The sequence below is a fragment of the Octodon degus genome, unplaced genomic scaffold, assembly GCF_000260255.1.
Source record: "Octodon degus isolate 3935 unplaced genomic scaffold, OctDeg1.0 scaffold00010, whole genome shotgun sequence".
Taxonomy (NCBI): Eukaryota; Metazoa; Chordata; class Mammalia; order Rodentia; family Octodontidae; genus Octodon; species Octodon degus.
This window is the reverse complement of record NW_004524586.1, coordinates 7623185-7642573: the sequence shown is the minus strand read 5'-3', so window position 1 is coordinate 7642573 and position 19389 is coordinate 7623185. Positions and strand designations below refer to the sequence as shown.

Sequence of the window (19389 nt, the reverse complement as noted above, 5' to 3'; positions counted from 1 at the left end):
TCTTCACTGGAGTAAACTGATCCAAGTTATACTGTGCAAATGCATGGGCTGCTCCCTCCCTGAGGAGATTATCATTATTCAGCAGCAACCGAACATCATTAAAAACCTCATTAAACTCTCCAGGAGGAGCATGAATGATGAATTTTGCTGCTATACGTACCTTCTCTTCATCGGACAGCTGCTCGTCCAGATCCGCCATCTTCCTTCTGGCGACAACCCGCGGCGGTGGCGGCGGCGGCGGCGGCCACCTGACTTCCCCTCGCCGCGCGGTCCTCCGCGCCGCGCGCCCTTAAATTCATTCTATTTAAAACATTTTATTAGTGTGTTTGCAAAACATGAATATGTTCATCGTGGAGTATTTGGTACATACACATATTACCTCTCGATCCTTTTTACTTCCCCTATTCTATTATGTATTACCTTTTGCTTCATGAACTTATGCCTTCTTCAACTAGATTCATGTATGCAGAGAAATAACTGTAAAAGACAATTGAGTTTGCCCACATGAATGAAATGACTAACCAATGAAATAAGACCCAAGAAAGCTTCGGAGGGGGTTCCAGCTTTCTGCACCTTTGCCCTACCTTCCAGCAGTTTTCTTGGTGGCTCCCTATTAAATATTTATAATTTTTCCAATTAAAACTTTAAACAGGATTATCAATCAGATCCACCCATGATAGGGATAGTTATAAAATGCTTAATCATTATATGAAAAGAAATATAAACTACTAGCTGAAGAAAGTCAGGGTTTACAGAATAGGAGATTAAAGTAGCCAGAAGCTCAGATAGGTGAACGTATTTTGAGGCCTCGATGTAATGTTATTAAGAATTGAAATATAATACAAGCAACGGCCAAGCTTGTAGGAGAGGACATGCGGACTAGAATAGGCCTCGTTGGTTAACCAAGCCCAGGCTCAGCACGTGAGTTTTGACTGTGCTGCCCCATGAGGTGTGTGGCCATGAGCAGGTTATGTCATTGCTCTGGACCCTGTCTCCTCATTTGCAGAGAGCCCTTGCCTTTAACCACTGCCCACCAGAGAACGACAAATCCTGAGATGGCACAGGCCAGCGGACAGAACCCAGTGCCTAGGAAGGGCACTCATTCATTCTTCCATCCATCTGATCTACTCTCTGACCACTGTATGCCAGGTACTGTTTTAGGTACAAGCAACCAAGCAGGGACAAAGACAAAGTCCTGCCCTCAAGAAGCTACCTTCCACTGTGGGAGAGAGACCTTCCCTGGAAAGGTTTGATAAACAGAACATCAGGTTGCCAGGGAGGGGTAGTTAGCAGATAAAGCTATCTGTGAAGTTTTATTGGTTCATATATAATCCAAATTTGCATATTAAACAATGATTTTTTAATTTCTAAAAATTTTATGTTACAAAAACTACCTTTATTCCGTTGATAATTTTACTTCTGTCTGAAGATTAAAATATGACAATCTCAGTTTTAAGCCTACCAACAACATACCTCACCAGGATTTTTATGTATTTAGTGAGTGTTCATAAATGGTATAAATGCTCCTGGTATTAAACTCATCACAGCAGCAGAAGAGGTTGCAGGCTTTCCTGGTTAGGTCACTAAATTCTGGTTAGTTCTGGTTAGTTTTTCTGAGGGTCTAATAAGAGACCTGGAAAAGAAGGGGGTCGGGAGCTTTGAGCTCAGGGCAGACTCCACAGCAGGTGCTGTCAAAAACGCCAGGAAGATGTTTTTGAGTTCCTGTTTAGATTTAAGATCCTCATGGACTCATCACTGAAGGTTGGTGATCTGAGAAGTGTGGTGGACCCTGCCCAAGACAGTGGTCAAATACTGAAAAGGCTACCAGAGCCCTGCCTCCCAAACAAGTGGGGTGAGGAGGTGCTGAAAGACAAGAGTGGGGGCTGGGCGGGCTGACCTCAGTGCACCTGAATGCAGAGACCCGGATGTCTGACTCCTCAGGCAGGGAGAGGTTGAACAGATGCCTAGGAGCTCCTTGCACTCACTTGGAGTTTGCTGTGCGATGGCTTCCAGGTGCTGTAGAGTGTTTTGTTTTGCAGAACCGGGGATTGAATTCAGGCCCTTGTGCTTGCCAGGCAAGCACTTATTCTACTGAGCCATCTCCCCGGCCCAGTACTGTAGATTATTAAGCAGGCAGTTGTGATTTTTCTTCTTTTTCTTCCTGTAAGTTGACAGTTCAGCAGTGTTTCGTTGCCTATTTTCTTCATCAGTTTAAAGGAATTAGGTCAGGAAAGAACTTCAGATTATTAAAAACTGAGAAAAATGCTTTCTCTCTACTTTATAATTCTTTGTCACTATTATTACATGTTCACTGTGAAAATACTAAAACGTGAATAAGTAAAAAGAAAGGAAGAAAATAAAAATTTGTATACCTTCAACACTTTTTAAATAGTCTTTCCTGGCTGAGCGTCATGGCTCAACCCTGTAATCCAGCAGTTGGGAGGCTGGGGCAGGAAGATTGCCGTGAGTTTGAGGCCAGCCTCAACTACATAGCAAGTTCAAGACCATGCTGGACCACACAACATGACCCTGTTTCCAAGTGTTTTTTTCCTTTTTAAGAAAATCACATTCTTTCATAAACTGTATCTCAGTTTTTAACAACATGCTTTAGGTGTCTTTTCCATATTAATGTAAGTCTGTGTGTTAATTGTTGTAATAGTACCCTGTTACAGTGCCATGCCATTATTCCTTAACCTTGCTTCCTTTCTTTTATGTATTTGGTAGAGAGTCTACAGGGTGTTCGCGGTCTCTCTGCTAGATCGGACTCATAGTGATCCGCCTGTTTGCAGCCTGCCAAGCACTGGCATTACAGGGGCATACCACCACACCCAGTCTCAATCACTGTCTCGGGGTGTCTCGGGGCGGAGCTGGCATTGCACGCTGGCCCCTGCGGTCTGCCTAAGCAGGTGCTTTAGTCCACTGAGCTATCTGGCCGGCCTGTTTTTTTATTTTGTTTGTTTGTTTCTGGAGCTGCCAACCTAACTATTCATCAGAAACTGGACAGACCTTTCAGGGAGCTGCATGCCCCTAGGCCCTCACTCCTGCTGGGACCCTAGTGAAGTAGTCTGCCCTCCCTGGTGCCAGGGAGAGACAAAGCAAAGGAAGGCCACTGTCTTAAGTGACTTGGGGAATGAAAGAGTGAGGAGAAACCTGGTTGCCTCTCCTAAGAGCCCCCCTGGGGAGCTTGGGTGCCCCAGAATACATGGTCCCAAAACCAGATAAGAGATGCACCCCAGCACCAGGGGCCAAGGCCTAATCCCACCTTTTTGATCAAATTGGGAGGGAGCCTCCTAAAATCATGACAGGCAGAAGTGGCTCTAAGCCCACTCTGACTCAGTATCTGCTTTGGCTCCTGGCTGTTCTGCCTCTAGTCTTTCCTCAGGCACCCGAGTCCTGTGACTTGCGGACGCAGAAGCCCATTTCTCCGCTCTGCTGGCAAGCTGAAGCAGGGCAATTCTAGAGCACAGCTCAAACTAAGCTTACTGGACCAGGTACTTAGGATTTCTGTTCCTGCCTCATGGGAGAGATTCTTGTTGAGAGATGGAAGATTCTACCCTCAGTCCCAGTAGTGCTCCGGTCTCCGTACTCCTGCTCGAGGCACGTGGCACCCAAAAGGATGCAGGAAAAGAAATCAGTGTCAGCAAACCCCAGACATGGCCTCTACTCCTGGGGGCCACCATGTTGTCTCCTTTTGAGGAAATTTTGGCTTTATCTGTTTAGGTGACAGCTAAAAATTAACAAACTTCCCGATATGTACATATCTTGTGTACTTGTCCAATTATTTACATAGACTAAATTCCTAAAAGTGGACCCTTGCGCTAAGTGGTTTGGTTTAGCCTGGGGATGTGGCTCAGTGGTAGGACACTAGCCTAGCAAGCATACACAAGGTCAAAAAGTAAAAACAGGGACTAGGGAGATGGCTCAGTGGAATAAGTGCTTCCCTGGTAAGCGCAAGGGCCTGAGTTCAATCCTCTGTTCCACCAAAAAAAAAGAAGTTAGGGGGCTGGGGAGATGGCTCAGTAGAATAAGCACTTCCCTAGCAAGTGCAAGGGACTGAGTTCAATCCCCAGTTCCGCCAAAAAAAAAGTAAAAACAAAGTTTGTGACTTAACTAGAGAAAGTATTAAAGCTTTTATCTACTCTGCCATTCCTATTTTTAATTATTAAAATTAAAGAAAAATTAAATTAAATTAAAGGACATGATAAAATGGGTTTCTCTTTTCCTTTACATAATTTCTTTTTTTTTCTTCGGTGGAACCAGGGATTGAACTCAGGCCCTTGCGCTTGCCAGGGAAGCGTTTATTCCACTGAGCCATCTCCCTGGCCCCTCTGCTTCACATAATTTCTGCCATAAATTTTCTCCATTACTATTGAATTCTATGTATAAAACTATTGAGTTCAGTCAGAAGGACTCGTAAGCCATGTGCTAGGCTTAATATTTAAGAATCGTATGCTACATAGCATGTTCAAATACATTATTGTGCATGTAATGGTGGACCAGTTAGGTTAAATGCTTAGTTTGAGCTGTGCTCTAGAATTGCCCTGCTTCAGCTTGCCAGCAGAGCGGAGAAATGGGCTTCTGCGTCGCAAGTCACAGGACTCGGGTGCCTGAGGAAAGACTAGAGGCAGAAGAGCCAGGAGCCAAAGTGGCTACTGCGTCCGGGTGGGCTCCTCCACTTACGGGCCAGGTACTTAGGATCTGTGCTCCTGCCTTCTCAGTAAAATGGGACGACAGTAGGATCATCCTGGAGTAGAGAAACTCGTGTTCATAAAGTACCTAGAGCAGTGTTTACCACACATAGTGATTGCCATGTGAACATTTGTTTAATAAAATTTTTAAAGGGGTCGGGGAGATGGTTCAGTAGAATAAGCACTTGCCTGGCAAGTGCAAGGGCCTGACTTCAATCCCCAGCTCCTAAAAAAAAAAAATTAAAATTCAACAAAGCTCTTTTAAATGGAAGGAAGCAAAACCTCCTAGCAGGTTACCACCCAAGTAGGAAGCAATGGGAAAGACTACTATTGTTGTCTTCTCTCAGATTGCTTAAAACTTCAGTAGATAAAATCTTAAAAGTACAATAGATATAGTAAAAAGGAAAAAAATAAACATAGAGAATAAACAATGGAGATGAGAGAAAGGAGAAAAGATAGGGAAAGAAGGAAGGGGGAAAATCACATAAGTATACAGGATAGCTGAGATGATTGTGCTATTAATTTCTATCAGCAGTTAAAAAGAATTAAAAAATTTTTAAACAGTAGCAATGTTCAAAATTTTTACTTTGACTTACTATATGCTAATATCTATAATTCGAGCAACTACACTGAGGACAGCAGTGTGTAGTATAACAACCACAGTTGAATACCTTTCATCTTGTTCTTTGAAATGTGTATTGTCTCTAATGTCTTGTCTATTATTATTATACTGTTTAAAATAAAAGATAAAACTAAAAAGCACAAGGGAAAAAATTACGGTTTATTGAAAGGAAGAATTAATAATTAATTGTTTGATCAATCTTGTATGCTTATATCTGGTAATCTGAACAATAGATTTGATGGTATCTTTGTGTGTGTGTGTGTGTGTGTGTGTGTGTGTGTGTGTGTGTAACTGGGGCTTGAACTCTTGCCAGGGAAGTGCTTATTCCACTGAGCCATCTCCCTGTTCCCTATGATAATATATAATATAACAATCATTATTAATTTTCTATTCTTGTTTTGCAGTTCTGTACCTTTTGTATTGTTATATGTTGCTTTGTTTCTGTCTTTGTTCTTGTTTGTTTAATTTTTTCTCTTCTTTAAAATAAAAAGAAGGGCTGGTGAGATGGCTCAGTGGTCTAAAGTACCTACTTAGAACAAGCTTAGCAAAGCACAGGGACCACGGTTCAATCTCCCAGCACCACATGCCAAACAGCCCCGCCCCCTGGTAGGCTGAGCTGGCCACACATACACACACACACACACACACACAAATAAATAAAATTTTAAAAAATAAAATAAAATAAAAAGAACTCAAAAAACATTTCTTTAGAGGGAGATCTTAGTTACCAGTTACCGTGACATTTTTCTTTACAGTTACTACGTTCTGTGATCTGCTGTGATTGAGGACCTGGTATGCAGTCCTGTGAGCTGTGCCTAGGGAAGAAACAGGGCAATTTTTTTTTTTCCCCCAGTATGAGAGATGGAACTCAGGACCTTGTATTTGCCAGGCAGGCAGTTATGCCAGCAAGCTCCCTCTCCCAGGCCCAGAGCCAGGGCAATTCTAAAGTACAGTTCAAACTATGCTTCTAACCTAAATGGCCCACCATTAACACTGCACAATGATGTATTTGAACATAATGGTGTGTATTCATATGACTATATCTGCTTTATCCCCAGACCTGCCAAAAACCACAGTACTGATTGAGTTTATGTTTCCATTGATCTCAGTCTCTACCCCAAAGCTTCCTTCCCCAGGGATGAGATTGTATAGTGCCCAGACCTTTCTCTGAGCATTTACATATTCTATATACAAATGGGTATGGGCGATTGCAGTTTTTCCTTTATGTTTCCTCTCCATTCCATTTTTTTCTTTCTGTTCATTTTCTTTAAAAGTCATTATGAAAAAAAAAGTCATTATGCAACTTTCTCCTCTCCTGGTACTTTTCAAGTGTAAACGTTTTTCAAGGTGCGAGGAGGCTCTGGTTGCTGTGAGTTACTCTTGCCTGCCTTAGTTTTAGCTGTCCTGGGACAAGCCAGCTGAGATCTGTTGGCTTGAGGTTAGGGACCACAGCAAAAGGTCTGGGTCCTTTGGCAAAGCCAAGTGAGCAAAGTGAAGGCACCTCCCACCGGTGAGAGGGCCTGGAAGGCTAAGTGCTCTCCACAGTGCTATTATAGCCAGGTTTGGGGTAGCCTTGAAGTTCTTCCCTGAAAGGGGCAAGGAATAGAAAAAGGAAGAGATCATAATCTTGGCTTAAAACTTCTGAGGTGAAATTTTGAGGGCGCTGGTGTCATCAGACAGGGTCTGAAGAGGGTAACAAAGCTGTGATAGCCCACCACACTGGTAGACAAGAATTGCAGGTTGGCTGGCTGGGGGGTTGTAAAAAAGAATTTTCAGGACCTGTCAGTAAGAGGTATGGGAAGGGTTTTTATTAGGCAGAGATTGTAGTGCGCACTCCACAGTGGAGTGTGAGTGTTCAGAGAGATGAGACACAGTTTCCGAAAACAGGGATTGTTCATGCTTCTCTTGAAGGGGTGGAAATCGGGGGAATGTGTCGGTTTTTTCCTTCTGTTTAGTTTTGGGGTTCTTTTAGATAATCTGAACATTCTTTAGATTCTCTCAATCTGTTTCTTTATCTTAGGATCAAGTTCCTGCTTTACTTTAGCCCATTTATCAACTTTGAGTAGTCCTGACAAATTTTGAGTGTGATAGGTGTGGAGAAAAGGAGCCTAGATGGAACCAAAGGAGTGATGATGTGGGTCATCTCGGGTAGCTTCGCCTGGGTCCTCGAAGATGCACAAAGTACAATACCTAGCGGTGATTTCATCTTTCTACCTGTTTTGTTCCTTCTATCCTGCCTCAGGAGAGGAAGCAGGCTCTGTGAAGTCCGGCAGGGCGGAGTCCAGTTCCATCCTTTAGCGCTAGCCGGTGCCGTGAGGGCCTGGGGCCGGGGGCGATTCATATGGAAATGGAGGGGGCAGTGCCGACTTTATTCAAAGGGCCCGGGAGATTGAGGCGCATTCCAGAGCGCTGGGAAGATCCCCGGGCCTGCAGGCCCTGTGGCCCACTCCTTCGCCTGCCCGGGGGCTCTGGGTGAACAGGTACCCTTGGGGCGCAGAGGACGGGGAGCGCGGGATCTTCCCCACCTGGGACCACCAGCTTTGCTAGGCGGGGGAAGCCGCTGTGCCCTTGCTGCCCACCTCTGGAAAGTGTCTGGTGGAGTGTGGGCAGCTGGGGGTTACCGCGGAAGGACACCCTCAGCTGTGGGAAAGGGAGCTGGGGATGAAGCACTAACTGGAGGAGGAACGGCCCTGGGGCGGCTGGAGGAGGGCCGGTGGGGTGGCGCCCGCTGGCTGCTCCCAAGAGGCGCAGGCAGTTGTTTTGTCCGAAAGTAATTTCCTGCTGTGCTCCCCGGGGTCCCTAACTCCCACAGGGCGGTCCTTGGGAGGAAGACTTGCTATAAACACTCATTGGTGGGTTGATTCTGAGCCTCAGTTTTCCCTATGCCTTGCTGTCCCCAGGTTTTATTGTTCTCGCAGAATTCTAGACTCTGCAGCACAGGAGGTGCTTCTGAGTGCTGCCCTTTCACCGTAATGTGGTGTAGACAGCAATTTCTGGCACATCGTGGGAAAAGAACCGACCTTTTGTTGAGTTATTTCCATGCTTAATTCCCTCAGCCACGCTGCAAAGCAGGTATTCTTTTCCTCGTTTTACAGATGAGGATATTGAGGCCCAGAGGTGAACTTGTCCAGGGCTTCCCAGCCAAGCAGGGAAGTGCAGGATTAAGCCTGTTCCCACGGTAGCTGGGAAGGGGAAGGAGGCCACTTTCTCTAACTTGACTGCCCCAGATACTACGTTTTTATCTATTTACATATTTACTTGTGTTGTTGGGAATGGAACCCAGACACGCAGGCATACCAGGCAAATGCTGTACCGCAGCGTCGCGTTACCTCCCCAACCTACTGAAGTTTGAGATCAGACTTTTTTTCTTAGCATGTATGTAAAACAAAGGAAAAAGTTTTACAGCTCAGCCAGATAATTCTTTTTTTGGCCTAATACTGTACTTGAAAACTCACTTTGAAGTGTTAATTGTGTTACAGAGTCTGAAATTTAGGTCTTTTCAGCAGCACCTGGGGATTTGTTAAAATTGCAGATACCCAGGTTCTTCAAATAGGATCTGACTTGAACAATCAGATTCTCACGATTGGTGTACAGGGAAAAAAAATCTACAGGGGGTTGGGGTTTGTGTTTTCAAGGTTTTAAAGGCTATTCAGGAGTTTATAAATCCCATCTAAAAAAAAGAGAGAGAGAGAGAGAGAGAGAGATGTGGGCAGTTTGGAAGAGTTGTTTTTTGAGTTTCTTATAACATAAACATGTTTTTCTCTCCATAAAGACTTTTGGCTTCTGATTGATGAGTAGGTGTTTGGTGGTGTTTTGTGTTTTCAGCAACTGTAATTAATACAACTTTGATTTCTGGGAGAAAATTTCAGGAAATTTTTAAGATTTGAAGCAAATAAATTGCTGCCTTTTCTAATTAAGATTCTAGGCAACAGAAGCAAAATGAAGCAGGATTCGGTCCATGGGATCTGGATTTGAATATATTTTAGGTCATAATGCCAAAACTATGATTACTTGCTGCCTCAACTCGGACAAGTTTGTTTGCCTCGTAGAGGCTGCATTTCCTGATGTTAAATGGGAGAAATAGCTGCTTTAGAGTTCTGGTGTGAATATTAAATGAGTTTAGGGATAGAGTTCTAAATATCTCACATGCAGTATGGACTCAGCAAATGTTCTCCTTTCCCAGAGTTTTCTAGTCTTGTATTAAAAATGAGGGTTTTTTAAAAACTTGACCCTACAAGATTATATTTGGGACTAAGAACCTGTGGCTTTGAAATCATAAAGGTGTTTTAAAGCTCATTCATTAAAAATCAATTTGTAGGACTAGGGGATATAACTCAGTTGTAGAGTGGTGGTCTAGCATGGGGGAGGCCCTGGGTTCCAACCTCGGCACAGCAAGAAATAAAGTGTGTATTCTCCATTACAATTAACTGAGAATCATAATTTAGCACTGTAGTAACATGACAGTTATACATGAAGTTTTGCCATTTGTTCTACCCAAAAATTCAAGTAAGATATTTTTCCATTATGCCTCTGTAAACTTTGTTTTGAACAACACCAAATTTATAGAAAATTGCTGAAATATAAAGAACCTCCTGGTATGGCCTTTAACTTGCCAGTGCTTAATGTTTTGCCACATTTTCGTTTTCTTTCTTTCTTTCTCGCTTTGCTTCAGGGGCTTTGTTGTTTTGTTTGCCCCTCTCCATGACCTGAGATACCCTGCATGCTTCAGTGTACACGTCTGGGTGCTGCGGATCAAATGCAGAGCCTTGCACGTGCGCCGCAACTGCTTTGCCAGCTCGCCAGTGTGTCTTCTACATGAACATAGATGTGCTCTTCCACGGCCATCCTCAGTGCGTTGGCCACGTCAGGAGGTCCAAAATTGACTTACAGCTGTTTATCTAATCTCCACCCTTTCTTCTAGCTCTATCAGTTGTCCTAGTTGTGTCTTTTTTAGCAATTCTTTCCTCCAAATTGCAGTCCAGGACAGATGACAATAAACATTTAGTTGTTATCGCTTTGGTTATATCTAACTATAAGCTGCTCTCCAAGGTATATATGTTGTGTGTTTTATGAAAATGACATTTTGAAGACTATAAGTCCCTGATTTGAGTCTGTTGTTTCCTCAAGATTATTATTATTATTTTTTTTGGCGGAACTGGGGGCTGAACTCTGGTCCTCGTGCTTGCCAGGGAAGCGCTTATTCCACTGAGCCATCTCCCCAGCCCCTCCTCAAGATTCATTAAAAAAAAAAAAAGATTTCCTTTTAAGCCACAGCACTGGGGAGGCTGGGGCAGGAAGATCTGAGCTCAAGGTCAGCTTGGGCTACCTGGTAAGTTCAAGACAAGCACTGAGCTACACAGCAAGACCCTGCCTCAGACAAAGCAACCAGGATTCAAATTAAATTATACATTTGTGATTGGTGTACTGTATAAAAGATATTGTATTGTTTTCAGACATGATATTTGGTTTGGAGGTTCATGATGTTTGTAGTATGATCACTGCGTCATGATGTCATTCATTTCTCTTAATATATTTATAGTCATTATTTTTCTTATTTGTAATAAGTAATTTAAAATTATACATATACCCTAATCACCATTCAATCCCCCAATAACACAGAAATCATCAATTGACAATTTTATTTTTTTTTAATTGACAATTTATACCTGAACCAAATTTTATTCTTGTTGCAAAATGGTTATTTTCTTTTTTTTTTTTTAATTTTTTTTTAATTTTTTTTTAACATTTATTTAGCGCGCGCGTGTGTGTGTGTGTGTGTGTCCAGCTCAGCCCACCAGGGGGCGGGGCTGGCTGGCATGTGGTGCTGGGGGATTGAACGGAGGTCCCTGTGCTTTGCCAAGCTTGTTCCAAGTAGGTGCTTTAGACCACTGAGCCATCTCTCCAGCCCAAAATGGTTATTTTTTAACTTCATTATTTTCTTCTAACATTTGAGTTGACAATTCTGTCATAAGACAGAGACTTTTTCTACCCATGTACTTATTCATTTACGTATTTTGAGTGGGAATTTATATGGATTCTTACTTTATTCAATGAATTATAATTCCTTACCGTGTTTACTGGAGCTTACCTTAACACTCAAGCTGGGTCCAGTTAGACCAGTGCTGCCTGTCCCCTCTTGCTCTCAGGACTTCTTGCTTTCTTCCTTGAGATATTTCAGGCTCGTACTCTTTCCTGCCCTACCCCTGAGATAAGCCATTTTTCCAAAGACTCTGCTTCCTTTTAGTGAAGGGTTTCTAGAAACCAGAGTGCCGGGTTCAATCTTTTTTAAACATTGAAAAAGAGGGGCCGGAAGATAGCTCAGTAGAATAAGCACTTGCCTGGCAAGCATAAGGACCTGAGTTCAATCCCCGGTCCCACAAAAAAAAAAAAAAAAATTGAAAAAGGACCAGTCAGATAGCTCAGTGGACTAAAGCAACTGCTTATTCAGGCGCAGGGCTCAGGGTTGAATCCCCAGCGTGCTATGCTGGTCCTGCCCCTGGGGTGTGCTGAGAAGGCAACTGAGGCTGGGCGTGTTGGCACTTGCCTGCAATCCCAGCCCTTGGGAATCTGAAAACAGGATCATTATAAGTCCTATCTCCGTAGTAAGACCCTGTAGACTCTGAACTAAATACATGAAAAATAATAATAATAATAAACATTGAAAAATTCCTAAATCCTCAGAGAAGGGGCAGCAGAGGAAGTGTTTTTTTGAGAATAAAATCTGTTCTGAAAAACTAGCTCTCGGTAGTATAATTTGAACACTTGTGTTTTTTCTTCTGGTTAGTCTTAAGGGATTTAAAGGAAACTTAGTGCCCTAGAGATTCCATGTTTCACTGTCGAATTTTTCTTCAATATTGTTTTAGCATTTAAAGCTCACTTAATGTTCATTTTAAGTAAGTGAATTTTCTTTCCCAACTATAAATAATTCTTTCATCCTTCATATATAACATAATTGTAGGAACAATTGCATGTTCCTTTTAGAACTATGCATGCAGTCTAGCTGTGCAGAATTTCTTGCAATCGAAGGACTTCAACTTTATAATATTTTGTTATTTGTCTCCTAGGACAAGTTAAAAAAAAAAAAATCTGTTGTGAGCCTTGAATAGTGTTTAGATAGGTGGAGTCTAATCAGATTTTATATGTGTAACTATCACAGTGACCCTACCATCACCCAGATCTCTGATAGAGGGTTCCTAATTCTTGCCTTCCCCTTAGCAAGTTGACATTATTATGTGTCCACATAGTATGTGTATTCTTTTTAATCTGCAGTGTCATTTTTTTTTTTTAGCGCTATATTCTGCTGCTGATGGGGAAGAGATTTTAGTGCGGGCCAGCCTTAAACTCCTGTGTAACTCAAGCTGGCCTTGAATTTTTTATTTAAATTTATTTTATTTTATTTTATTTTATTTGTGTGTGTGTGTGTGTGTGTGTGGCCAGCTCAGCCCACCAGGGGGCGGGGCTGGCTGGCATGTGGTGCTGGGGGATTGAACCGCGGTCCCTGTGCTTTGCTAAGCTTGTTCTAAGTAGGTGCTTTAGACCACTGAGCCATCTCACCAGCCCCTGGCCTTGAATTTGCAGCAATCCTCCTACCTCAGCCTCCTGAGTACTGTGATTGAAGGTGCATCCCAACACACTGACCACACCCCACTGCAAAGTGACAACAATTCTTGATGAAGCCCTACCTGTTAACCCCTGGTGCCAGGAACTTAATAGATACAGTACTGATTCATTCTCTTAAAATAAGCCAGCTCTGTCCTGGCATGGCAGTGTATGCCTGGGATCTCACCACTGGGGAAAAGGAGGCCGGAGGATTGCTTCGGGTTCAAGGCCAACCTGAATAAAGCGAAACTCTATCTCCAAAAAAAGGCCAACATGCAGGCATGTGTGTGTGTGTGTGGTCACTGAAATTAACCCAGGGCCTTCAAACTGAAATACATCACTAGCCTTTTTAAATGTTTTCTTTGGACAGGGTCTCACCAAGTTACTAAATTGCCCATTCTGTGCTTGAACCTGCTTCAGCTTCCCAGAGGGCTGAGATTACAGGTGTGCAGCACTAGGCTGGCAAGCCAATTCCTTTTCTAGACTCTCAAGATGGTATTGCATGGAGAGAAGTCTCTGTAGGGATGACTTGCTAAGCTTCAAATCTTTTTCTTTCCTCATGGTTGACAACTGGGAGACATTTGGTTCTCCAGGAATGTTTTTGGCTCAAATTACTAAAGAACCCTGCTTTTGTACCCAGAGCTCCTCCCCAAGGCCAGCTTGGGCTCCTTAGTGGGTTCAAGGCCAACCTGAACAAAGTGAAACTCTATCTCCACAAACTCTATCTCTTGTCTTTTCTAGAAATAACACTCCTCTCCTCACAGTCTTCATCCCTGGTGGCCCCTTCTGGGTCTCTATCCTACGAAAACCCAGAGCAGAGAATGCTGGAAAAGAGAACCAAAGTGGTAGAAGAACTTCTTCAGACGGAAAGAGACTACATCCGGGATCTAGAGATGTGCATTGAGCGGATCATGGTGCCCTTACAGCAGGCACAGGTAGGAACTATGACAGGCAGTTGTCATGATTGTGAATGTGGTCCTTCATACCTGAAGCATTAGGTGTGGGAGCTTTTACCCCAGAATATTATTGGGTTTGAAATAAAGGTTGTAAGTGCTACTGCATTTTATAATTACAAACTACATTGGTTTCATAGAAATTGTATTAATGTGGTAGTGGAGGAAGGAGCAAAAAAAATTTTTAGTCAGCTTTCCATTGCTGTGACAAAATACCTGAGAAAACAAATGTGAAAGGGAAAAAGTTTGCTTTTGGCTTATGGCTTCCAAAGTTTCAATCCACGGTTGGCTGACTCTATTGCTTCTGGGCCTGTGGCAAGTCAGAAGAACATCATGGCAGGCAAAGCATGGTAGAACCAAACTGCTTACCACATATTGTCTATGAGGTAGAGAATGAAAAGATCAGGATCCCAATATCCCCTTCAGGGGCACCCCTCCAATAACCTCTGCCTTCCAGTAAGCTCAACTTCTTAAAGGTTCCCCCGCTACCCAGTACTCCTCAGGCTGTTGACCAAGCCTGTAACCCTTGGACTCTGGAGAACACACTAAATCCAAATGATAACATAGTTGAATCAAGGACAAAGGGTGGCTTTAAATATAGTGCTGGGTTGGGTGTGGTGGCACACACCTGGAATACCAGTAATCAGGAGGCTGAGGCAAGAGAATTGTTGTGAGTTCAAGGCCAGCTTGGGCTGTGAAGTGAATTCAAGGCTAACCTGAACTCCACAGTGAAATCCTAACTCAAAAAGCAAAGAAAAAAAAGTTAGTATTGGATGTTTCTACTGAAGAAACTTGGTAAAAGTAAGTTAAAAAAAAAAAAAATTGATGTTGAACAATTTTGTACAGTCCTTGAAATATTCCAAATACCAGTGATAGGTATGTTAATTACCTTTGCATGCATTTTTATGCTTTGTTTCTTTTTCTCAGGTACCAAACATTGATTTTGAGGGACTTTTTGGAAATATGCAGATGGTGATTAAAGTCTCAAAGCAATTATTAGCAGCCCTGGAAATCAGCGATGCTGTAGGTATGAGTACTGCCCTTCTCTCTGTGCTAGGTGAGGTGGAGGAAGGGGCCTTTCTGATCCTGAGCTTAATGTGGGATTGTTAGTTCCAAAGTTACTTGACCCCTGATTCTTCTTTTATCTCAGCCTGCTTTTAGATATAAAGTACGTTAGCACTAAAAGTTTTAGATGTTATATAGTATGATGTTTTTCAGAGTCACAGTTCTGGTCCACTACTGGGTCTTAAGATTAGAAGATCACACCCAATATATATATTTTTAGTAAAATAAGTAGAATTATGGACTACTGGACTCTTTTAGAATATTTTGCTGAGTTTATACACCTATAATATTCAAATAATGGAACTTAACAAAAAAAAGGGGATACAGATGAATGTCCATTTTGTATCTGTGTATTCAAAGTGGTTAGGATAGATATATAGTTACATTCTCTTAATGAATAGAGTGATTTGTTCTAATGGTGTTTGTAAATAGGATATCAAGTCCGCATCTTGTACAGCAATTAACCACTAGGAAGAATGTATGCACTGTGTTAATTATTGCAACTGTCCTACCAATTTGATTTGAAACTGTCTCAGTGCTATTTGTTTCTCAGTAAAATTATGGAAAAATAAAATAAAGTAGAAAATATTTGAATGTAGTATAAGTAATAATTTTTTTTTGGTACTGGGAATCGAACTCAGGACCTTGTTTTTGCCAGGCACTGAGTTATATCCCTAGTCCCCAGTTATGTTTTTAAATAAACAATTTCTGTGCTGGGCATGGTGGCTCACGCTGGTAATCCCAGCACTCAGAAAGCTGAGGCAGGAGGATCATTGTGAGTTCAAGAGCAGCCTGGGTACAAATTGAGCTCAAGAACAGGCTGAACTGCACAGTGAGACCCTGTCTCAAAAATTAAATAAATAAATAAATTTCTTTTCCAAGTATTTATATTCTAAGTCATGTTTTAAAATATATGTGTGTGGATCATTGTCTAAAATGTTTTAAGAACGTTAACTGTTAAAGAAAGGAGAACTTACTAGTCTATTGTTGTACAACAAATCTCATAGAATCTTAGCAGTTTAAAACAACACCCAGGAAAGTCTCAGGCTCTGTGGGTCAGGAATGTGAAAGTGGCTGGGGAGCGTTCCGACTGAGGCTGCCGAGTTGAGGCTGAGCTGGGCTCTTGGCCTGCCGCCTGCTGGGCTGAGGGTTTCACTTCCAAGCAAGCTCACTCCACTCCTCAGGCCTAGCTCCTTGCCACAGGAACCCTTGTCCTGACTTGAGTGAATTGTGAGCTCCCAGAGTAAGCTGAGAGCTAGAGGAATCCTGGGGCAGGAGCCGCAGTGTCTTATACGACATCATCTTGGAAGTGACACACTATCTATTATTTTGCTGTTTTACTAAAACCATAGTTACAAGAGGCCACCACGAGCACAGCCATCGCGCTCCCGCAACAGCCAGCAGAGGAAAGTAACCCTTCTGGCGTTGGAGAGTTGACAGACCTTTTCCAGAGCTCCCCCATCCAGTTTCTTTCTCATTCTCCACAGATGGGTTCCCAGCAAGCTTCTACACTGACTGCTAGCTAGAAAGAGAAACGAGGTCGCGATATTGGCTTAGACTAAGCAGCATTTGCCTGACTTGCTGTCACAGAGCGCAACTGTGGCAGTGTAGAGGATGAAAGAGTACTCAGTTCAGTCACTGACAGGACCCAAAGGGGCTGATTCTAAAGTTTTAGGAAAACAGCAGCAATCGGAGACATCTGTGATTATTTATTTGTAACACAAGACATGAGAACAAAGTTGTAGAAGAAAAAACAGTTGCAACACTTGGATATAAATTTTGGTCATGGAACAGGGATGGAAAAGGATGACCTGCTTCGTCATGTATGTTGATCTAGTTTTAACAGGCGCTTTGGCAGGAAGCTTATCAGGGCAGAAGGAACACCCTGGCCAAAGCAAACATCTCTGAGAGTAAGTTCCTCTTAGCCCTGCCGACCTGTCCTGCAGATTCGGCTCTGCGCTCCAGCCGTGCATTCCAGGAGTCCAGAACTGTTGTCCAGGGCGTCCCTTCATTTTTCTTATTCACTGTACTCTTTTGGCCAGAGTTTCCCAGCAGGTACCCAGGAGAAGATGGCTATCAGAACAGCATCAGGAACGCTAAGAACTTCACTAAACAAAATGATAGGACTTCAACAATAGTTGTTACATTGCATATTGTTATGTTCAAAATAGTTGCTCAGATTACCAGATATAAACATGCAAAATTGGTCAAGAAAAAAAAAAAAACTTAAAAAGGAAAGAAAAAAATTTGAGGATTGACTGCTCCTTTTAATAAACTAGGAGAAATCAGCAGTGCAGTTATTCAAGCTATCCTGTGTACTGTATTTACATTTATATTTCTTTTTCCCTTAAAAAAAAAAAAAAAAAGAGCAGCATCAGGGTTCTGGTCTCCTGGAAGGGGACATGGCTATGTGGTGTGAGAGGACCGTGCAGCCACGTTAATGCTTCTTAAGCAGTTGTGCTGCACAGCCTACACACCCTCTGGGTAGGCCAGTTCTTTACAGAAAACGCTGAGAGGTTTAGGTACTCTACATCATACCTTACTGATGAGGGAACCGAGAATGAAGGAAATTTGCCCGCGGTCATGTGGCTAGCAATGGGCGGGGCTGACATTCAAACTGAGGTCATCCTCCAAGCTCATGCCGCTGTCCAGGATTACCCAGAATGCAGCTGTGTGTCTACGCCTCTGGAACAGTAAGAAGTGGCCACCTGTGGGCCTTGTTGTTGGTCTAACTAGAGGATCAGGGAGGTAACCATGGAGAGAAGCACACTCTGAGGTGACTGGAAAAGTCCTAGTGACCCTGCTTTGATAGTGATGAAGCATAGATCTCAACTTTTGAGATTTTTTTTTTTTTCAGGCACTTAAAATGAGAACTGTAGATCATTTATTTAAACTATAAGAAATGAGAGTTAGTTGGTATCTAAAAGGGATTAAATAAGTAAATACCTTGTGATTTTTACTATTTGTTAATTCTTACATTTGGACCCTTAGGGGGGTTTAGGTAATAGTCTTCCCCAAAGTGACTTTTTCTCTTTGGTCCCCTTTGTGTCAAAAATGAATCTTAGATACCAGCTGATATTCATAGAGGTGGTTTGGTTTTATGGGTTGTTTTTTGTTTTTTTGGTTTTTTTTCAGAACCAGGGATTGTATCAGGCCCTTGCACTTGCCAGGGAAGTGCTTATTCTACTGAGCCAGCTCCCCAGCCCCTATGCAGGTTGTTTGGGAAGCACTTTTACAACACAGATAGCAGGAACACACTGCTGGTATTAGCCAGATGTAACCCGAGGTCAGATGACTTCCTGTCCAAGATGGTGTCTGTGAGATGTTGTCTCAGATTGTGTCCAGTCCAGTCAGTTGGCAGGTACTTCCTTCATAAAGGCAGTTGAAGCTTTCTAGAGGCTTTGTCTTTTCATGTATGTATTTGGTCCAGGGTCTCACTATGCAGCTTGGACTCATAGTGATCTTCCTGTTTTCAGCTTCCCCAGTGCTGGGATTATAGGCATGTGCCACCAGGCCTGGACTCAGTTTTGGGCTCAGTGTTCCCTGGGGGCAGGGCCAGCATGGCATGCGAGCCCTGGTGGGCTTTGTTTTCAGATTTGTGACAAATATGTCTATGCTGCCATGGTCCTAGCTCCTGGAAATGTCTGGGACAAGGTCCATCATAGTAGGAGGGTAGCAGCAGCCCTGAGAATTTTCAAGTAGGCCTGGTGACCTCTGTTAATCTCATAGTCAGATTAATGTCTTCTAGAGTATTTCTCTATATTTATGACAATAAAATTGGACATTAAAACAAAATACCCATGTAACCCCATCTTTTTCATTTATCATTCCTTTTGTGTGTGTGTGTGTGTATTTTAGTACAAGGTCTGTAGGATCTTGAGGGTCTCACTAAGTAGATTGGACTCCTAGTGACCCGCCTATGTTCAGCCTCCCTAGAGCTGGTATTACAGGCATGTGCCACCACGCGCAGTCTCAATTGCCAGTTGCCATGTCAGCATGCCCGAGCGGGTGGGGCTGGCGTGCTAACCAGGGAATAGGTTGCTGTGTCTGCCTGAGCAGCAGCTTTCATCTGCTGAGCTATTTGGCCAGCTCTGTCTTTGTCATTCTTACCTTCACCTTTTGTCTGAAGTCACAGAAGGAGTTAGGGACCAGATGAGACGCGTTGACAGCACGTGCAGGAAAAGTGGTGCCTGGAGTCCTCGGAACCTAGATTCAGAGGGAGTCTAGAGGCTCAGCCTTTCCAAGACAGGCAGGGCCCGACCGTGATGTGCTCGAAGGAAGGCACCTGAGGTTTGTGCACTGTGGGGTCTGAGGAGGCTGAGCAAGGCAAAGTAAAAGCCTCATGAAGCCGCAAGCAGAGGTAGATTGTCACGAATTATGTAAGCTTTTTTGTTTTTTGCTTTTATAGGTAAACGGATACAGCTAGAATATAAGTGAAATAAATCAGATTGTAAACATCATA

General features: G+C 42.9%; 1 protein-coding gene across 2 annotated transcripts in view; it reads left to right on the top strand.

Annotated features, from left to right (window-relative positions):
• Positions 1 to 19389, top strand: part of Dnmbp (dynamin binding protein) — a 124300-nt gene that overhangs the window by 82398 nt on the left and 22513 nt on the right. For both annotated transcript variants that reach the window (XM_004625544.2, XM_023708980.1), the window contains 2 exons: positions 13651 to 13844; positions 14790 to 14889. In XM_004625544.2, coding sequence (XP_004625601.1) covers positions 13651 to 13844; positions 14790 to 14889 — 294 coding nt within the window. The remainder of the gene's footprint in view (positions 1 to 13650; positions 13845 to 14789; positions 14890 to 19389) is intronic.